General features: G+C 36.4%; 1 protein-coding gene across 1 annotated transcript in view; it reads left to right on the forward strand.

Annotated features, from left to right (window-relative positions):
• Window positions 1-22276, forward strand: part of CCSER1 (coiled-coil serine rich protein 1) — a 263393-nt gene that overhangs the window by 110628 nt on the left and 130489 nt on the right. Inside the window, exon 4 of the mRNA XM_015810064.1 lies at window positions 551-668. Within this exon, the coding sequence (XP_015665550.1) occupies window positions 551-668 (118 nt within the window). The remainder of the gene's footprint in view (window positions 1-550; window positions 669-22276) is intronic.

The raw sequence follows: 22276 nt of genomic DNA on the forward strand, positions 1-22276 counted from the left end.
CTGCCACAGGAGAAAAGCTAGCATTGGAACAAAATTCCAAAAATTGTTGCTTTTTAAAGTGTTATTAAATATCACTGAAATGAGTAAGTTAGATTTCTTTTCATTTATCATCCTTCCCAGATAAGCCTTATTTCCTGCCCTTTGAACTTAGAGAAAGGCCAGATGCTAACAATAGAGAACATATGAAAAGCTATCTGAGCGTGTTAAGAATTCCCCAGTGTGTGGGGGAAACAATGGCACTTCATCTCCTTCATGTCATCCATTTATTAGTTCCTCACCATGCTTGTGTGTTGTTGCTGGACTATATAATTTCAGATGACTGATAAAGAATCAAATATCAGTATGTTCCTTCCTGTATTTTTAAGAATCGGGCTTATATAACTTAATTAGAATGATTGTTCTACCATTGGACAGATAACCTGTTTTGTCCCACATTCACAGTATTGTTTGAAGTCCTTTGTTGGACATATGAAATGCTCATTTGAAAACAATATCCAGAAACAGGAGACATTTTTGGACTATTGGCAAATAAGCTCTTGCTGTTTTATAGTTTGCCGGGAAGATTCTCATCAGTCAATCGTCTCCTGTGCTGCCACGCTACTTACTTCTGTTGAATCAGCTGAAAATAAGAAAAAGGAATTTCCCCAAATGCCGGAAGTGACTAAACAGTGAGTGAACAATATAACTTCATAATATTAATAGAACTCAACCATTGTGAAGTAGCTTCTCTATGTCTTTCATTTTTGATATGCTATATAATAAGTTTCTGATAAAAGTTTCACTTCTCTTTTTGGATATTTCCAAAAAGGGTTTCAAGAAATATCTATCTAATCGCTGGAGTAAATTGTTCTTGGTAAATGTTGATCTGAATCTAAAATATTGTTGACTAGTGAGTGATTGGAAGATTAAATGGGGTTTCGCATTTGTGGGATTTCCACAGTAAATAATGGAATGAATATATTAAAATACATAGTATACAGTAAAACATACAGTATATACAACATTTTGGTTTTCATATTTACACCGGAACACTGAAGCTGTCTAGGTCTAATCTGGTAGAAGTGAGCCATTTTTTTGTGACACTTTGTCACAACAGGACTGTTACTTGTGATTTTACTGCTAGATTCTCCATTAAGTTTGTTTGTCGGAAGCTCATTATGAAGCACTTAAATTGCAATCATGTAATTGCAGGGATGCTGTGATGGTCATAAGTTTAAGGATAAGTTATAAGATTATAAAATTACTTTCGTTTGCAGATAATCTTGAGAATAGACGAGCATATAGGTAGCTCAAGGTTCGACTACGGAATTCTTGGTACGCTATGAGCTTCTTTCAAACTCACTAGCACAGTAATGATGTTACCTAGTTGGGTAATGAAATGTCTGCAATCAAAGAATTAAGTTCGGAGAGCACCAAAGACTCCATAATTTTCTTTTAAAAAGTTACTTTAGGATTTGGCTTAACTTTATGACTGTCTTTTGCAATAGAAGATATATGCCAATAATTTATGTCAGTGGATTATTTAGATATTACCATGAAAAAAAGTTAATTGTAGATGACTAAGTAAATTAAAAAATATCTTCTTTCCAATGTTTTTCCTCCTAAATTTCTGTTACTTTTTTCCTCATAAAATGTTATACTATTGCTCATTTCTCTTTCACAGCTCAGAACCATCCTTTTTGAGATGAGATATCATGATGCAATGGTCTAGATTATAGGTAGTCCTCGATTTACAGCAGTTCATTTAGTGACCATTCAAAGTTATAAAGACACTGAAAAAAGTGTCTTATGACATTTTCACACATTTTTCACATGGGCACATGTTCAAAATTCAGATGTTTGGCAACTGACTCATATTTATGATAGTTGCAGTGTCCTGGTGTCATGCTGTAATTGAGTCTGGAATTAAGTTATTGCAGTCATAAATTGAGGCACTCATGTGACTGGAAGTAATTTTCCAGTGTTTGTCATGGTGGTTGTTAAATGAACCATTCATTTGAATGCATGTTTTTGGGCTGGAAACTAGCAAGAAAATGGCAGAAATTGGCAAAAAAAACCCATTGTGAATTGTGGTCATATAACTGCAGAATGCTACTGACCCACCTGTCATGCAGTTATGTGACCATGGGGTGATGTGACCATTTATGATGCTTGGCTGTGTTTTATGGACCATTCTATGGCCGTTGTAACTTCGAACAGTTGTAAAATCAACATTAAATGAAAACTATCTATAGCCATACAATATTCTAAGGGGTATAACTATAAGTGAAAGGCTGGGATTAGATTAGATTAGATTAGATTAATGCAATGTGCTACTCTGGGTAGCTGATAACAGGAATAGATGCAATTAAAGGGGAATGTTACATATATTACAGGTATTATTTGGATTTTATACCTTAGGTATTAAGCATTCTGAAATTTCCTGAAATTCAAGGCTTTAGAGCTTAATCAGTTACAAATCTTAGCTTAAAGTCTGTAACAACCTACATATGTAAACAGAAATGGAAAACTGTGGCTCTTCAAATGTTGCTAACCTAAAGCTTCCATTGTCCCTCACCATTAGCCCTCATAGTTACAGATGTTGGAGGTTGTAGTTCAATAATATTTGGAACCAATGTATTTTTCATAAGTGCTGTTTATTTTTGATTTTGAGTCATCTTTAATTCTTTAATATCTGTGATGTCTCTAGGTTGATAATCTGGAGAGGGACAAAGTTATCCATAATGAAGCAAAACCCACAAATATATTTCAAATGGAAACAAGTAAACAAGATTGTATTTCTTGTTTCCATCCATCCTTACTCCCCTCATACCGTGGCATTGCCTAGAATATTTTTAAGCTATTTTATAAGCAGGTTTTGAGGAAAATGAGATAGAAAACTAATAAAGTAGAAATTTCCAGTACTTCAAGTCTTTATTACGTTTTTGCACATAACTCTTCCTGCTATATGACATTTGTTGGGAACCAATTTACTGTTTAGATTCATAGAAATAAAACATTTTTTAATAGCTGCATTGACATTTGGGGGCAAACATTCCAGGATGCCTTGGTATTACTAAGGAATTGGTTCAGCTGCTGAAAGGATGCAGATGCTAAAACTTGCAAGGATTGGAAAGCTGAAATTTTCCTTTAGGACTAGTGATAGAAGGACTAAATATATTATGTCAATTCTTGAGGAAGAAAAGTAGAAGTTTGGGACATATGCTGATTTGGATTTTACTTTGACAGAAAGCATTTCTCTTAGGTGAGAAAAAAGTACTTTATATCTTGAGGCAAACATTTTTTTTCTAAGTGTAGTTCATCATAGATTATCATATGAATATTCAAACTGTCATGGAGAGATAATTCTAAAGGGTCAGAGAGAGTTAGGTGAGGAAGATTTCTTAGCTGCTAAACATCCCGATTATTTAATGTTCATTGTGAAATAGCATTTTAAAAAATGCCAAGTAATCATAAAAGTTTACACCCTCCTCCACATTCACAACAGAGGATTCATCCAATATCTCAGGGGCTGCCATAAAGAAGAGGGAGTCAAGCTATTTTCCAAAGCGCCTGGAGGCAGGACAAGAAGCAACGGGTGGAAACTAATCAAGGAGAGAAGCAACCTAGAACTAAGGAGAAACTTCCTGACAGTGAGAACAATTAACCAGTGGAACAACCTGCCTCCAGAAGCGGTGAATGCTCCAACACTGGAAGTTTTTAAGAAGAGACTGGACAGCCATTTGTCCGAAATGGTATAGGGTTTCCTGCCTGAGCAGGAGGTTGGACTAGATGACCTTCAAGGTCCCTTCCAACTTTACTACTACTACTACTACTACTACTACTACTACTACTACTACTACTACTACTACTACTACTACTACTACTATTATTATTATTATTATCAATATATTTTTACCTAATTTCCTTACTTTCTTATTTTGAATGAGTTGTTTCCAGTATATTTCCAGGTACCATTCACTGGCATCTGACCAATTGTGGGTTTGTGGATGTTACAATTCTACAGTTTCCAACAGCTAAATGAGAAGAGCCAGTTTGGTGCAGTTATTAAAGTGGTGGCCTAGAAACCAAGAGAATGTGAGTAGTATAGTAATCCTGCTCTAGGCATGAAAGCCAGCCCGGTGACTTTGAGCCATGGATTCTATATTAAACCAACTCAGTCACAGGGTTATAGGTAAGGGGAAAATAGAAGGCAGGTATATGAGCTATGTTCACCACTTTGAGACAGGCAGGCAGGCAGGCAGGCAGGCAGGCAGGCAGGCAGGCAGGCAGGCAGGCAGGCAGGCAGGCAGGCAGGCAGGCAGGCAGACAGACAGACAGCTAGGTAGGGAGGTAGGTAGGTAGGTAGAGAGATAGATAGAAAGATAGAAATAGAGATATTTTCAACATCTAAGAACAAGAACAACATCGACTTCTTAAATGGCCTCTTGAAAAATCATATCCTTGCCTGGGGATTTTAGTGTCCTCTGGGAAGACTTCGTTGAATTCAAATGTCATGAGATTTGATATTTTTATCTTTGTGATTCCAAGAATTTCATTTTGGAGAACTCAGAGACTATTTACTCACTGATGCTACATTGCTTATCCCTGCTTTAAAGGCTTTTATTCCACAACAAGTTAGGTGAATCCTTTTCCTGATTTGGGAGAGAGGGTTAAAATGCAAATGCTTATGTGTGTGGGGGGAGGAGCTTAAGCCTTCGCTAAGATTAATGCAGCCCAGCACACTCCTTTTTGTCTCTTGAAGCCTCCCCGAAAAAACATACTAACTTGTGCTTGTCCAAATCACTTTCCATTCTACAGCCTTTGGAAACTGTACACATTCATGTGCGCATCCGTGCGCACACCCACACACAGAATTTTGCAGAACTTTGAAAATTGTTCATCCCGATATTGTACCACATTTATTTAGAAGCATGTAGCAAATGAAATATTAATATTACTACCAGAATGTAATTTCCACACTCATGTACTATGGTGCAATTATTTTCTTTATAGAGAGGATCAGGTTCTGTTTGCTTGTCATGGAGATTTAAAAAGAAAAAAAATTGCCATAAATAAAAAAGTTGGTAAGCTATGTAACATCATACATATAGTTAATACAAAGGAAATAAAATCAAAACTGTTAGATGCAGAGTACTTAAAGCTCACTGTTTGGATGAATGAATCTGTTAATTTTTTTTGCTCTGTTGCACATTTAAATCTCTCTTTTCTCCCTGGATCATGAAGAAATTTAAGAACATGAATTTAAAAAAGTCTTTAAAGAATAATTTTGTTATTTAATTCTGGCATCTTGTTGCCAGTTCAGCCTCTAGACCCGATTCTTGAGCTGTGAATTCCACCCTACTGAAGAGATGAGTCAATCACTTCCATGAGTTTTCTGCTACAACAGCTAGTGAATTTGGTCCTAAGCCTTTATCTAACTGTCTACTCACCATTGCTGGAGGCCTCCAAAGCTATTGCAAGATAAAACATGCTAATGTTTTCAGAGAGTTGAGGAATAGAATTTGATTCCTGCAGAATAGCAATAATAATAGCACTTAGACTTATATACCACTTCATAGTACTTTACAGCTCTTCCTAAGCAGATTACAGAGTCAGCAAATTTCCCCCAACAACCTGGCTCCTCATTTTACCTACCTTCAAAGGATGGAAGGCTGAGTCAACCTTGAGCCGGTCAAGATCGAATTCCTGACAGTTGGCAGAGTCGGCCTGCAATACTGCATTCTAACTATCTTGGCGTTAAATTCTGAATGGTGGACTCCTGTGCTGGCATCCTAACTCACTCATGTTAACTATTTCTTACAGAGGTCCAAAGAGTTTGGGTTGATTTACAACAATTCCAATCTTTCAAAAAGTTTCCAAGTCCTTCTAGATTAATTTCCAGCCAGTTTGCTTATTAAATATTGTAAGTAAACTATATGCCAGACACATTTATGATTAATTTATCAGTTGAAGGAAAAGTGCTAGCTGGCAACTTTTGATGAAAGTATCCACTTAAATCATCTAAAAGCAAAATACTCCTGTTGCCTTCAATGAATTCCCTGCTGTTTTCTGTGAACTAAGGATGACCTTTGATAATAGTCAATGAAGAGATTATGAAGGAAATTGGCAGCGTATTCTGTAGACTCCATCTACTCTATAGCTGATTATGATGCTATATGGGAACATTTAAATGAAGGTAAAATATATTGTTGACAGAATTCCCATTCTCAAGGCACAGATGAGCTAGCTCAAATTATCCTACTTTGACACATTGTGCAAAGATCCAGCTTTCTGGAGAAGGCTCAGAGGCTGAGAAAGGTGGAAGGAAAGATAAGAGGATGATCAGCAGTAAGTGGATGGATTCAGTTATTGTGCCAATAAGTTCACCATTAGAAGACCTGGAAGACAAATTAGGACAGATTGTCATGGGAAAAAAATCTATGTAGTTGCTACGAGTTGATCCTGACTTAATAGCACGACAGTCACTTATAATCTGAGATCTTTTGATATCTCCCATTCTAATAGGAGTTAAACAAAGTGCATCCTTGTCCCCACTTTATTTATATCTTAGATTAATTCAATAGTACAGTATAGGCAGTTTCAAATACTCTGTCCTGTGGCTAGATCATAAACTTCTTTCTATCCTTCTGTATGCTGACAATGTCATTATTCTTTCCATGACTGAATTTGCCCTCTCTTCAGGCTTTAAACAATATTATGTGCCATGATGAAAAAGTAGAAATTAATTACTCTAAAACAAACGTAGTCTTATTGACCAAGAAATGTATCAATAGGCCCGTAATTGTAAAATCAATTGTGTTCTGATTGAGCAGATTTAGTTTTTCAGATATTTAGGAATCTATTTTTCACTGGTTGGAAACAGGAAATGTTAAATCTATGGAGATACGATAGCTTAGAAAGGGTCCATTCAAAATTTATGAGAATCAAGCTTTACTTTCTGTGATTTGTACCCAACACCCTTCTTTAGCTGGAAATGGATAGGGTACCTGACATGAGAATTTGTCTTTTAAAATACAGACCCAAACAAATGTTTTGGGGTGAGTCTTCTCTTTGTACTGTCATCTGTATACATATGCACTACTTCTGCTGTAACAAAACCATAAAGATCCCATAATTATCCATCCGATAAGCATGGAAAGTATGAAGTATGGAGAGAAAAAAGAGGAACTTGGACCCTGGAACCCATGTTTTTATAAGTCTTAGCTGCTTAATCTAAATTCTTTTATTCATTTTTTTATTTATTTAAAAAACTTTTATGGCCAACTTTGGTTGCTCACAGCAAAAACGATAAAACATTAAAACAAAGCAGTAATATACTAGCATTGATAAATTGGTCGTATTAGGTCTTAAAAATGGAATAAAAAAATAAACGAAGGAGGCAAAACTATGAAAGTAAGTAATGAGTCAGATGGAAAGACCCCAAAGGTATAAGGTGAAATTAGAAATAGATAATTAAAACTTTCTGTGTGCATTAGCTGTGCAGATACTCAGAAAGAGCTACTTTGCTGAAAAAGTGTCTGATCAGATTTGTTATTGTAATGAACTGGTGAGGATTTTTATTATCCTGTGTGGCAGCTGTTAACATCCTCATAAAACATATTGCCAGCCAGAATAATGCTAAATTGCTGTTCAAACACAACGCTGTATAGAGCCAAGGTTGCTTTGATGGCACAACAGAAATAGATTATAATGATATACAGAGGAAGCCTATTTTCCTTCATGAGTGTTCTTACTTTTTCTACATCAAATCTAATTCTTTATCAAGAAAATTTAGAATCATTTTTAAGAACTTCTGATTGTGTGGATGTAGTGTTGTTTTGTCCACCATCAGATACACGACTGTCTGTAAATTTATTACAAGTTGGAAGTCCTGTGTTCAGTATACTTGGCATGGCCTCCAACCAATCAAGAGAATGCTAAGGCAATTTTATACCTACTTTTTAAATGTTGGGAATGATAAAGTGCAGCAGACAAGCATAAAGAAATAATATTGGAAATATCAGTTTGCAAGTCTTTGTGCACAAATCAAATTTGCTTTTCCCATGGTATGGCCAAAAACTGTGTACAACCACAGGTGTTAGAAGTAATGCAATATATGGAGAAGAAATTTTATCCATTCAATGTCTAATATATAATACAATATAATTCAATATGATAAAACAGACAAATACTATATAAATGAAATATTATCAAAACTATAAAACAAAGCCAAACAACTATGTTTATAGTTCTTTTTTTTTTTCAGCAAAAGATAAACAATGCACTTTGCAGGAGTGCAAAGGGAGGGAGGGAGAAAAAAAGGGGAAATGGAAAAAAGGATTAACTTCCAAATTTCTTTGGTACAAATACAGATATAAAATACATTAGCCTCTCACTGTCAAACCAACAATAATATACATTAATTCTATAAACAATTATAATTTTCAAATCCCAAAATTAAATTTTCATTTCTTTCAGTTTCTAGCAAGAAGTTACAGAATCTGTAAAAATTGACAGAACGTACAATCTATTACAACTAAGATATGATCCAATATATAGTTTCCATAAATATTTGTAGGGATCTTCAGAAATAGTCAAGTAAAAATAGGCAAATGGATTGGCTATTTCTGAATAGTTTTTGGAGATTAGAAACTACCAGTGTAATTCTATGAATATAATTTTATATTTATTCTATACATTTTATAAGTATTCTAATTTTTATAAATATCTGTGCAAAAGAGAACCCTGCTGAATTCAAAAACATATACAAATACATTTACAGTCTATATGGAATTTCAAGGGCTAATGCCAAACATTGCATTCATTTTGAAATTCAGAGAAAATGAAGAATTCTCAGAATCGAATAATGTAGAGAAATTACCTCCAGAGGAACCTGCATGGATGAGTTTGAGTCTCTAGGTTTGCTGGACCTTTCAGTAGTTTTTCATTATAGTATTCTTCTGGATCATGTGTAAGTATTGAGAATGGAGGGCATTGTTTTATAGTGATTCTCTTTCCTAAGCAGTCCAGAGTATTCCTTCTCTTCCTCTTCCTCTTCCTCTTCCTCTTCCTCTTCTTCTTCCTCCTCTCCTCCTCCTCCTCCTCCTCCTCTTCCTCCTCCTCCTCTCCCTCCTTCTCCTCCTCCACCACCACCACCACCACTACCACAGACTCATGATGGCTTATGGCAACATAAAAAACAATTAAAATTAAGTAATCTCAACACCAATATTAACATAATAAAATATTATTTCATACACATCTAGATGAAGCTGCTAGGGGAAATCATCCATCCAGGAGAGTATGAGGTATCTTCAATATGCTGATGATATGCAGTTATATATCATCACTTCAGGCTTAGCAGGAGATGTTGTTCTGATCTGATACCTGGTGTTTACATGAGGAGAAACAGGTTCAGTTTTAATAATAGTGAGAAGCTACTATCGTTTTTCAAATCCCACAGTAAATCCAGCCCTGACTATAGACAAGGCAATTGTCTGCTGTAGGCCACAGTTGTGTAGTTTGGGGGTTGTCAGGGAGGGGGTTGTTGAACTCAGGGTTCCTGCTGAGGAGTGGGTCAATTTTTGACCAGGATGACCTTTGTACAGCAAAGCTTAATTGGAGAATAGGGGGCTTTATTAATGGTCACTCATTCCTTTGTAACTTTGGCTCTAGATTATCACAGTTTGCTCTATGTGGGGCTACTCCAAAGGCCTGCAGCTGGTGTTAAGTGCAGTGGCCAATGTAATAATGAGCTCAACCTAGTTTGCCATTTGACCTTTAACTACGAGAATTGCATTGTTTGTTACTAAGCCATCTAATTCAAGGTGCTGATTTTTACCTATGAAGCCCTACATACAGTAGCTTGGACCTGAGCATCTCCGTGATTACATATTTCAAATGGAATTTGCCATCCAGGAAGAGCTCTTGATAGAGGTTAGATGATACGGTAGATGTTATTTCAGAAAGAATGCTCATGGCAGAGAGAAGTGAGCATTCTCAGTTTTCATTGCATTAGAAAAAATAAGGGTGACATGATAGCAATATTCCAGTATTTGAGAGGCTGCTCCAAAGAAGAGGGGGTCAAATTATACCCCAAAGCACCAGAGGGCAGGACAAGAAACAATGGTTGGAAACTGATCAAAGAGAGAAGCAACCTGGAATTAAGGAGAAAGTTCCTAACAGTGAAGACAATTAACCAGTGGAACAGCTTGCCTTCAGACATCGTGGGTGCTCCATCCATGGAGGTGTGATGACCCAGGGCATGGCACAGAGGCAACACAGTCAGCTGGCAGTTCAAACCTCCCCTTTATTGTTCCAAATGTTCCCACATTCCTGGCAAGTCCCAGAACAAGTAATGACACACACACACACACACACACCTTCAGCAGCCTTGGCTGCAAATAGTTTAAAAGTTTTTTTAGATTAGAACAGCAATGTACTCAAGGCCAAGTAGATAACAAAGAAAGGAACATACATCCAAATCTAAGGAGTCTGTGGAAATACAAGCTTGCCTGAGTAGTTTCAGAAGAGAAGCCAAAATTCAAACTGAGGTTTGGAGCACCAAATCAAGTTTGTCAGCCAGTCCAAAGGTCAGAGTTTCAGGGTTTACAAGGAGAAATCACAACACAGAACAAGAGATCAGAGAGTTGTTTCCAATGTCGGCAATGGCACACAAACCTCCAATAATTCAGCCTTTGTTCCCGACAAATGCCCCTCCCCACAGCATCTCCTTAAGTCTCATTCCCCAGGGGTGCCTTGTGGAGAGGGGCTGGGCGCTCTTCTGAGTAATCAGTTCTGCCTACGTTGTTCCCTCCTTCTCTCCACTTTTATTGCTCTAGGACAGGGCTTTTCAACCTTTTCACCCATTGTGCCACTTTTAGGATATGGCAACATCCGAGTACCACTAGTTGCCTAGCAAGGTGTCAAAAACTTGATGACCAAAAAAAAAAAAAAGGAAAAAAGTGATAAAGTACAGGTAGTCCTCGACTTACAATGATTCGCTTAGTGACTGTTCGAAGTTACAATGGCACTGAAAAAAGTGCCCCCCAAGGCACAACCAAGCAAGACACCTGCCTGTCCACCCGGCGGCGCTCTTCCTCCTGTCTGAGGTTTTCATTGTTGTGAGCATTTCTGTTGAGGATTGGCAGCGGGGGTGGGGTGGGGGGGTGTTTGGTTTTTATTCCCCCCATCTGATGGATGATTGCAGCAGGTTTTGGTCACTTCACATGACCCTGGGACACTGTGACCGTCATAAATATGAGTCAGTTACCAAGCATCTGAATGTAAATCACAAGACCCTGGAGATGCTGCAACATTCCAGCTGATCGGCGCTTCTTCTGGGCTCAGCAGAAGCGCCAGGATCAGTGCTGCTTTCCAGCTGGAGCCTGTAGCTGATCCTGATGCTTCCACTGAGCCCTTACAGTCCCAAAGAAGCGCTGATCCTGGCGCTTCCGCTGAGCCCTGACAGCCCTGCAGCTCCAGCCATCTCTCGCTCAGGCTTGTGCGGTGCTGCCACCGGTTCAGCTCATTCCCCTCCCCCGCTACCACTTTTCTAGGATGGTCGCGTACCACCTGCCAGGTGCCAATGTACCACAGGTGGTACCCGTACCACTGGTTGAAAAGCCCTGCTCTAGGATCAGGAGGGGGTGGCCCATGCTCATCGCCTGAACTCTGTCTCTCATGTTCATCCTGCCCCTGTTCCTCCCTGCCTTTAAGCCGTCCCAATGCTGAAAGGCCCTGGCCTGCCTCAGCCTGCTCCTCCCCATATTCCTCCAAAGCCAATAAGGCTTCCCCCTCTATCTCTGTCGGCTCCAGTTCCAGCTCATCTTCCTCAGCATATTCAGGCTCTGATGGGGGCATGACAGGAGGTTTTTAAGAAGAGACTGGACAGTCACTTGTCTGAGATGATAAAGGTTCTCCTGCTTCCAGCTCTATTCTATTCTAACTTCCTGGCATAAGAATGACCCCTCTCCTACATGTGGACAATGAAGACTAGTTCTTCCCTGAGGCTTTTGAAAATGGTATCAACATTTCTCCAGAGCTGCTGGGATATTTGGTATAATGAGAATGCTTATTAGGGTAGATTATGGTTTCATTTTTTATCATAGTGCATTGTTTCTATTTCTATTGTTTTAACCTCATTATGTATGTAGGAATTGAAAACTGTTCAGGACAATCGTTTTGAGGCAGCATAAAAGTGTATAGAAAGAAGGAAAAGGAAGGAGGGGAGAAAGAGGTTGTAACTGTAACTGGGAGGCAGAATCAACACTCCTTGTGTAAACATAGTGGTTTTCTGCTCATATAAAAGCCTCTTTGGTTTAGAACTGATCAGTCACACTGAATTATTTTCCTATTTATTACACCGAACTTAGAAATATGCATAGGTTCATGGTTCATAGGAAGTAACAAGGAGATTTAACATATTCAAAATCATACTGTAGCTGTGGTTTATAACAAAGTTATGAAAGCTACCAAGGATGAATAATTTAAAGACAAAATAACTTTATAAATAAGGAAACTGAAACAAACCTAAACCAAGCATACATGTTCTATAAACATGCAAGTTTTTGCTGTGTTTTCTTGCAATTACAGGTGGTCCTCAACTTATGACCATTTGCTTAGTGACCTTCCAAATTTACAACAGCACTGAAAAAAGTGACGGTTGCACTTACAACCTTCGCAGCATCCCATGGTCTCATGATCAAAATTCAGGTGCTTGGCAATTGGCATGTATTTATGATGGTGGCAGCACCTTGGGGTTACAGGATTGCCATTTGCAACCTGATTTCCGACAAGAAAAATCAAGAGAAACACTGGATTCACTTATCAACCATTTGATTCACTTAAGAACTGCAATGATTCACTTAATATCCATGGCAAAAAAAATGTCATAAAATCATCTACAGCTCATTTAACAACCGCCCTGCTTAGCAATGGAAATTCTGGTTCCGGTTGTGTTTGAAAGTTGAGGACTTACCTGCAGCGTATAGATTGACTTTGTAGTGGGACAACCTGAATGAAGGAATGAATGTATAAATAAGGTGATTAATTTGTTAGACACAGTCTATACCAGGGGTAGGCAACCTTGGCTCTTTTATGACTGGTGGACTTCAACTCCCAGAATTCCTGAGCCAGCATGGCTCAGCTTGGAAATCTCTCCCTTTCCCCTCAGCATGGCTGGCTCAGGAATTCTGGGAGTTGAAGTCCACGGGTCATAAAAGAGCCAAGGTTGCCTACCCCTGGTCTATACCACATTTCCTTGATATGAGAATCCAAATTGTTGCTGGCAGTGTTCTAACAGGAATTATTTTATCAGGAAAAACAATCATAGTATAACCAAAAGGGAAATTACCCATGAAAATTGCACTGGAGCTGACAAAGTATGTTAACAGCATGGTGCACTTTAGCTAAAAGAACACAATAAAATGTTAAATTCTTTATTGATAAAAGATTGATACAATGGACAGACACTAATTTGGAGAAGACATGGAGATGTTAAGATGCATAATAGGGACCCAAGTCCTCAGCCATAGGACTTTGGATCAGCCATTCTCTCTAGCCAACCCAAGGTTTTTGGAGTAAGGTTCATTTGTATTACAAAAGAGGAGGCGAACAGCGTTCCTCTTCAGCAACACTTCTTCCTGTCGAACCAATGCTTGTTTCCTCTAAAACCAATAGACTTGATTAGGCCGGACATTGGTGACATGATCTTAAAAAGGAAAAGGGAATAAGAGAGATTTCCCCCTCCTGCAGCATGCTGGGAGGAAAAATCTCAGTGACTTTTAAAAAGTAAACTTTTCCCAAGACTTGTTCCAATCTGGTCAGATTGCTCAGAAAATGGGTAAGATATTTTGCTTTTTGGAAAAAAAAAAAGTTGAAACCAATTCAGTGGAAATCCATGGGGAAGTAACCTATTTCAGTTTTTCATAATTTCCCACAGCTATCTTATTTTAGGAAGCAGAGATTCATGTTCCATTATAGTGTTTTTAAGGAGTGAATAATTGCCACACACGAAACCTTATTATAATAAATGAATTATTTGCGCTGTAACAAATATATTATTGTAATCAAATATGTATTGTATCAGTTCCAATAATTAATGAAATAAGAAATGAAAACCATATGGGTGACTTTGAACCAGTCACTCTCTGTCAGCCCAGCCCACCTCACACAGTTATTGTTGTGAAGAAAATAGGAGGACGGAGGAATATTTGGTATGTTGTTTGCCTTGAGTTATTCATAAAAATAATAACGTTGGGATTAAAATTCATAATTAGGTATAGTTTCTTCTCCAAAAATTAAAAAAAAAAGATGCTTAGAAGAATTCCAGTACAGAAGCTTATGAAGAAGCTATAATATAAATAAATAAAAAATACTACAGAATCTGGTATAAATTATAAGCCTGCATTATATAAACCATTTAGCAATATCTAGATAAATTTTCCAAATGACTTCTTTTGAAAGAAATAGAAAAAAAAAATAATTTAAGTTATAATCGTACATCTGAGAGTACGTTCCACTGATTTATTTGCAAATACATTTTCATTTCCTTCTGAGTAGACTTACAGTATATGATTATCTTGTCACTATTTAACAGTACAGCATTTGAAAATACTCTCTTTTTAAAGGTACACATTATATTTCAAAAACAGAGTTGAGCTTAGGTCCAAGTACTATCCTGAAAAACAAAGATTCCTCCCCTCCATCTTTAATCTATAAACTATGGTTATTTTGATATCTCCATTCCCCATTGTTTTCTCTAAAGGCCAAAGACAGGACCGTTCTATAGTCTTTGAATCATGAGTATGGGACATCATTAAATATTTGGGTTTGCTTCTTTTCTTAGCCTGATCCACCATGTGCCTTTTTGGAGTGAAAGAATAACATTTTTGAGCATTCCTTGAATACTATCTTATTAAGATGTAATTATTCAGAAGCATCAGAGTTGATCTATACATTGAAACATAGAAATACATATGGCTTGGCTTGGTCAGATGTATAGGCAGAGTTGTAATACTAAGTGTGTTGGATAAATAGCTTTCTATTGAGGAATTTCTTTGGGAACTTGAGTTTCCCCAATGTCAACAATCAAATGCAATCTAGCCTCAGGCCTGAGAAATGAAATCCGAGATGTCATTACATTGTGGGGGAAAAAGTGCTATATTTTACTGTAGTGCAGTGTTTCTCAACCTTGACAATTTTAAGGCATGTGGACTTCAACTCCCAGAATTCCACAGCCAGCAATGCTGGCTGTGGAATTCTGGGAGTTGAAGTCCACATGCCTTAAAATTGTCAAGGTTGAGAAACACTGCTGTAGTGGATAGGAGGAGATTGTGCTTTCATACACATGGAGACCAATCAATGCATAAAGTAGCTTCCCAATAATACGTGATATAATAGGTAAGCTGAGTAAAGATGCTTACCTACCATGATGGACTGTGTATCTGGGTAACTTCTTCTGATCTCAAACTGGAACCTGAGGGCCCCTTAAGTAGGCATGGCAATGTGGTGTTTTATCCATGTTCAAATGAAATCAATTTCTAATCGATTATTCATTTTTACTAGGCTTCTCTGCTTTCCTTAGTTGGGTTGGTTATCAAGGTATTTTAGCCATTTTATTCTATGATCTAAACTCTTAAAATTCATGTTTAAACTTGATAGTTTGTTGCTGTATGAACATAAGCAACAGCTGTTTATCAAAGACAGACACTAAGTAATATATATATTTTGTACTGAATTTTAGAAGTTTGGGAAGGCATCTCATAATCCCTAAAAAGCCTAATCTCTTGATTCGTTTCAGGGAGGGATAGACTGGAATAAGATAGTTGTGCCACCACCAGTAATGTGTCTATTGATGTATTATCAAGTGTACATTGGCATACAAATATACAACCTATGCTATGGGGTTCTTTATCATGTGACAAGTTACATACTTTCTCATTTTCTGAAGTTTTGGAGCTATGAGAGTAGCACATAATCTAACTAATATAATGCAAAGCTAGCCTTATCATTTTGAAAATCTTAGTTCCTCCTGCTTAAGTATCCTCTTTTGATAATGTACTTTATAGCTAGATGACAGGGCAAGCAGAGGAGGTGTTCATTTTATTTATTTTTTCCTGTAAAAACAAGTATTAAATGGACAGACTGTTATGCTGTGAAATTCTTAGTAAGATAGACAGGTGTGACATCAAGAAAGGATTTTACTTATATTTTTGACAACTGCTTTAAAAATGAGGCATGCCAAAGGTGCTACCAAAATTTGGATTGAGGCATTGAAGATGAAAAATATAGCAAGTGTAACTTTGTTGGTTTGAATATGTTGCTGAACTGGCTGAATGGAGGAAAGAGGGAAATGACAGGAAATACAAAACAGCTGTGATCACAATATATAGATCTACCACATATAGCTGTGATCATGGTATATAGATCTACCCCATAGAATAAGCCTGAACTTAGACCAGGCATTCTCAACTGTCAGCCAAGACATTCAATATGCACTGTCTGTTTACTTTCTTGTTTCAGATGTTTAAAAAGGTTCTTCATTGCATGTGCGTACTCACACCTATGACTTATTTGTGACCCCTTAAACCAGGCATGTCAAACTCGCGACGTCACGTGACGTCGCGCAACGTATCGGAGCTTTTTCTCCATTGCCGGCAAATTTCCCCTCCCCCAGCAGCTGTGTGATCTTAGGAAGAGATGCAGTTGCTTTAAGAAATTGGCAACAGATGCTACTTGAACATGCTTGCACTCTCTGAAACATTAAAATACTGCACAGCCTTAATGAGTCCTTGTACCATTTAGTTTAGTATTAAAATCACTTCTGTGCTATGCAAAATTTTGAAAGCAAAGGTCATGAAGCATTTTGTCCAAGCATCCATACACAACTCCTTTAGGAGAAGCATTTACTCTTTCAAATCAGTTTCAGCTACTGATTATTATTTTTAAACAAAAGACTAGATCAATACTTCCTGAATTCAACTGAGGTTGCTGAGGCATGTCTAAAGAAAGAAAGTGATCTATCGATATTTAATTAAGTAAATTGGAAGGAAACCAAAGTAGATATAAACTAGTGGTTCCACTCTTCAGATAACAGCAGGAATAGCTTAAAAGCAGCTTAGCCACAGCATTGTGAAAGAGTGAGAGAGCAAAAGTATTTAAATTCAAATTGAAAGGCAGGTTTTTTTATAGAAAAATTGAATGACACAACCACGTAAGCCTTGATTTCAGTAAAAAAAGGTCAGCAGGTCTATTAAAGGTATTAACTTCAAAGAGACCATTTAATTTGTCTATTTTTATGAAGATAAAGATTTCATTATATTTTAAAGCAGTCTGGCTCTCATTAAAGAAAAATAGTTAATTTTTGATATTGAATTGCTTTTAGAAATATTGAACATCTCTCAAGATTGTGCTTTGATATTTTTTTTTCAAAAAGTCCCTATCAACATAAAGCTGATAAGTGGGTAAAGGTCTATTTTAATTGCAAATAAAGTTCTAGCAAATAACCTAATACATGACAGCTCTAAGCTTTAGGCATGTGTAATGTCTCTGGAAGTCATTCAGGAATTATTCTGACAAAGGGCATTTGCAGGACCAAGTATGGGGGTGGTTAATGAAACTTTCTGCTTTTCTACAATATGTTAAATAAGAACCTTTCATTATAGCTAGCAGGAAATGAAAATATAAACACACTGTGAATAACATCTGTGGAAAGTAATTGTGGATGGATTAGGGGTTTTCTTTGTCTGCACAATAATTACTGTAGATAAATTTGGGGGGAAAAAACCTTAGCCTCATAGAGGTGTACAAGGCATACATCTATTAGGGCATCATCATGATGATTAGGGAAATAGTACCTGTTGAATATCTGCTTGGACAAATTAAAGTTGAGACCTGGGAAAGTGTGTAGACAAGAACAACAAAGACGAAAAAGGGTCTGGAGGTTGATGAATGGATGAGGGAGTAGATATGTCTAGCCTATTGAAGAGAAGGATTTGGGGGACTTGCTAACTGTCTTCCAGTACTTGAGGGGCTGTCACAAAGAAAAGGGGATAGACTTACTCCCCTGAGGACAGGACCAGAAGAAGTGGGTGGAAACTTGTAAAAGAGATCCAACCTAGAAGTAAGGAGAAATGTTCTGACAGAACAATCAGTGGAATAGCTTGCCTCCTGGGGTTGTGGGAACTCCATCACTGGACATTTTCAGAAATAGACTGGACAACCATTTGACCAGGATTGTATAAGGTTTCCATCTTGAATAGGGCATTGGACTAGAAGACCTCCGAAGTCCCTTTCAGCCTTACAGTTCTAGGAAAGTTGATTTGCAAAACCATGGTAGTGGTGGTAACCCAAGCTATAACAAAGCTAATGTTAAGATATGAAACTATGGAATCTTTATAGTTAAAGTTGCATGGATTATTAGAGAGATATCTTGTATTTTTTACATATTGTTGACTTATGAGTGAAAACTGATCTGCCTTACAATGTTATCTTAAATCAAAGAATTTTTTTTGTATTAACTATATTGCTGGAGGTGATGAGTAGGATTAGAGAAAAATCTTTCTAATTCCATCTTTAATTTTTGTCCCTCCTGAAAAAAAATCTGTGCATCATGAAAGGAAGGGCTCTGTTTAGGGATTTGCACTTGACAATATACATTCTTCTCCCCACCACCTAATCACCTTGCCAGAAATGATGTTTCAACAAGGTTACTTTCCTCTCTACTCTACCATTCTTACTACAGACAGTACATTTTAGACTTTCAAGATTCTTGTCGAGATGCTTTTTTTTCTTCCATTATTTTTCTTTCTAACACCACCTATTTGAGAAATGCACTCCCCTCCCACCCCAATGGTATGTAGCTTATTTTTATTTTGGCCAAATTCAGTCTATCCAAAGTAATAATTAGAGGAAACATCATCTACTTTTCCTTTTGTTCTTGACATTGTAATCAGGGTGTCTTTTAAAACATTGTTAAAAGTGAAATCTCATTGAGTGCTGATATGCATTAAAAATGTCTTCGAAAACAATGTTTCTGTCACTGTTATTGTAATAGGAATCTGTAATTAAATTTATGAACTACCCATACCCACCCAGAAATTGAAGGATAAGAATAACAATTATTTTGTACATTTCCCTTGATTCAAATGACAGGTTTTTGCTTCATTTATGCCTATATTTCCCTTTGTTAAAGTGAGCCAAATGTAGAGCAGTATGAAGAAGGAATGGAGGGGTGGGACATGCCTTTTGCATGATAAGGCTATTATCATACACCCATTTTTTCTTTTGTGTAGTGATTTTATGAAAAACAGTCAACATCCCTCCTTTCCATCACATTCTTGGAGGTGACTGTAGAATATTAATATCTTGCAGTGCTGCTTCTGGGGGGAAATATTTTATTATTATTATTATTATTATTATTATTATTATTATTATTATTATTATTATTATTATTATTATTATTATTATTATTATTATTATTATTATTTATATCTCATAACCATTGGATCTCCTATATTCCTGGTTTTCTAGAATGTATCCATTCACAGGTCAAATTTAAAATTATAATAAAAGTGTTCTCACAAAAGATAGAAATATAGTTTTTAAACAATTTAAATGCTGAGCCAATAATAATAATAATAATAATAATAATAATAATAATAATAATAATAATAATAATAATAATAATAATAATAATAATAATAAAGTTGGAAGGGACCTTGGAGGTCCAACCCCCTGCTCAGGCAGGAAACCCTATACCATTTCGGACAAATGGCTGTCCAGTTTCTTCTTAAAAACTTCCAGTGTTGGAGCATTCACGACTTCTGGAGGCAGGTTGTTCCACTGGTTAATTGTTCTAACTGTCAGAAAGTTTCTCCTTAGTTCTAGGTTGCTTCTCTCCTTGATTAGTTTCCATCCATTGTTTCTTGTCCTGCCTTCAGGTGCCTTGGAGTTTTTCAATTTTCATCTCCAAACTAATAGTTTTGGCAAGGTGTCTCTTTTTCAGTGTTGTGCCAGATTTGTTCTCATACCTGCCAACATATATCATGGTGAATTGTGATGTTTTCCATTTATTTTTTTAATTATACTGAATAAAAATATGTGTGGTTTCAATTCAATTTTTACATTTAGGATTTTTTTTAAAAAAATAGTTTCATTTGTTTCTAGTACTTTTGAGGGTTATTTTTTCCAACATAGCACTACATGTGGTAAAATATCTCTTCTTTGTTGTGACATTTCCAGCATTTGTCATTATGTGCTTTGTCTATTTTGGCAATTGTAAATGGAGTTTCATACCATCTGTAAAACTTACCAATTTTCCCTTAAATTATAATGCAAAGTAAATTTTATTGATTTTTTTTACTCATTGCATTGTTGAAGCTATGTTTCATGCAGCTTTAGATTTGTTCTATAGCTGTATTATATTTTAGTAACAAATTGTAAAGTCATCCTAATATGTGATTTTGGCAATATTTAAACATTTCAAGTTCTATTATCTTTCTCAAGATCCCTTTCTATTTAAGATAACTTTTTATTTTTTCTGTTATTTGCACATACATTAACCATGATTAATTCCTTCCTTCATTGGACAACTTTTGTCATATTTTCATTCTGTTCCCTGCATTCAGATACATTATACTGGCATCTGTAATTAAATCTTTTCTTTTTGTAATTGTCCTTAGTGTAAAAATGTTTGATAGTGACTCTAATGGTGAGATTGCCAGACAGATCTTGGCTTTTAGAAGTTTCCACATTTTTAAAAAAAACTTCATCTATATGTCCTTTCAGATTTTTTTTTATTCTTCATAGCATAGATATCTATGAAGTCCATTCACAAGGTCTCATTCTTCCATAATTAGTGTTCTGCTGTTTGGATATTTTAACCATTCTGTTATCCATAATAGACAATTTGCTCTATAATATAATAGGAGATTTTGAGTCTTGGAGAACTTTGAATCATATTCTTTTTTTTTTTTTGCTCCATATAAATACACAGTTGATACCAACTATAATATTGTATCCTGTCCTATCTGACATATGTTTTGAAAACAACCTGAGGATATCTATCAAGAATGGCTAAACTTAGTAGTTTATAGAGAAATGGATTGAAAATAATAGAATAGAATTCAACAGAGACAAATATAGAGTTCTTTATTTAGGGAGAAAAAATAAACTCGCAAGTTTAGGATGGGTGATGCTTATTGAAAAGATCTGAGAATAGCATTTGTGTATATATATCAATAAGTGTTGTTGTTGTTGTTAATTGCGAAGTCATGTCCAACCCATCGCGACCCCATGGACAGCGTTCCTCCAGGTCTTCCTGTCCTCTACCATCTTCTGGAGTCCATTTAAGTTCATGCCTACTGCTTCAGTGATCAATAAGTGATATGTGTACAAATGTATAATTTCAAAATCATGAGACATAATCATTTCACTTTATTTGCAACTGGTCAGTAAAATTACATCCAGCTTTCATCTTGTGTCCTGTTCTGATTATGTTATGTATGAACTATTCAGTCAAAGTAGAATAGATGCAGAGAAGGGCAAAAAGGATGATCCTGAAGTTTTGTGAAGAAACTGAGAATGTTGAACTTTTAGAAGAAAAGATTGGATGGGAAATATGATAGCATTCTTCGGGTATTTAAAGGCTGTCCCGTAAAAAGTGATTAAGATCAGTTTTCCCTTTTCCCAGAGTGTAGGGCATGAAATAATAGATTGTGTTATAGACATGTTTATTCCCACTAAATATTAGGAAAATAACAAGAACAACAAAAATCTGTATAGTTAAGGCAATTCAACAGTGACATTTATTGCCAAGACATTTGTTATAGTGAAGGAGTTTCTTCACATGCAGAGACACTTTACCTGCCCAGTTGATATGGCATTAGCTGATTTGTGTAATGCTAAGTTAGATAGGAAGATATCACAGGTTGCAAATGAACTATTGATCCACAAAACTATAGTTCTATACTATAAGATCTAAACCCATTGATAATGTTTCGAGTTTGATACTATTCTTGCTTCATTGCTATTACTTTTTATTTGGTTACATTTTCTAAGCAGCAGTATGAGTACAAAAATCAGAAGACATTGGTATTCCTTATTTACTTTGCAGAAAGTGGCATGGATTGAGTCCACGGAAACATGACAAGTAAATAGGACATTGGAGATCAAAGTAGAAAGAGTACACCATTCATGTTTTATCTTAACACATTCAAAAGCTTGAGCTGATATTACTGGATGACAACACTTTCACTTGGAGTTGGCTTTACAACAATGTCATGTCATCATT

Source organism: Protobothrops mucrosquamatus, unplaced genomic scaffold (genome assembly GCF_001527695.2).
Source record: "Protobothrops mucrosquamatus isolate PMUCROS unplaced genomic scaffold, P.Mucros_1.0 scaffold_34, whole genome shotgun sequence".
Taxonomy (NCBI): Eukaryota; Metazoa; Chordata; class Lepidosauria; order Squamata; family Viperidae; genus Protobothrops; species Protobothrops mucrosquamatus.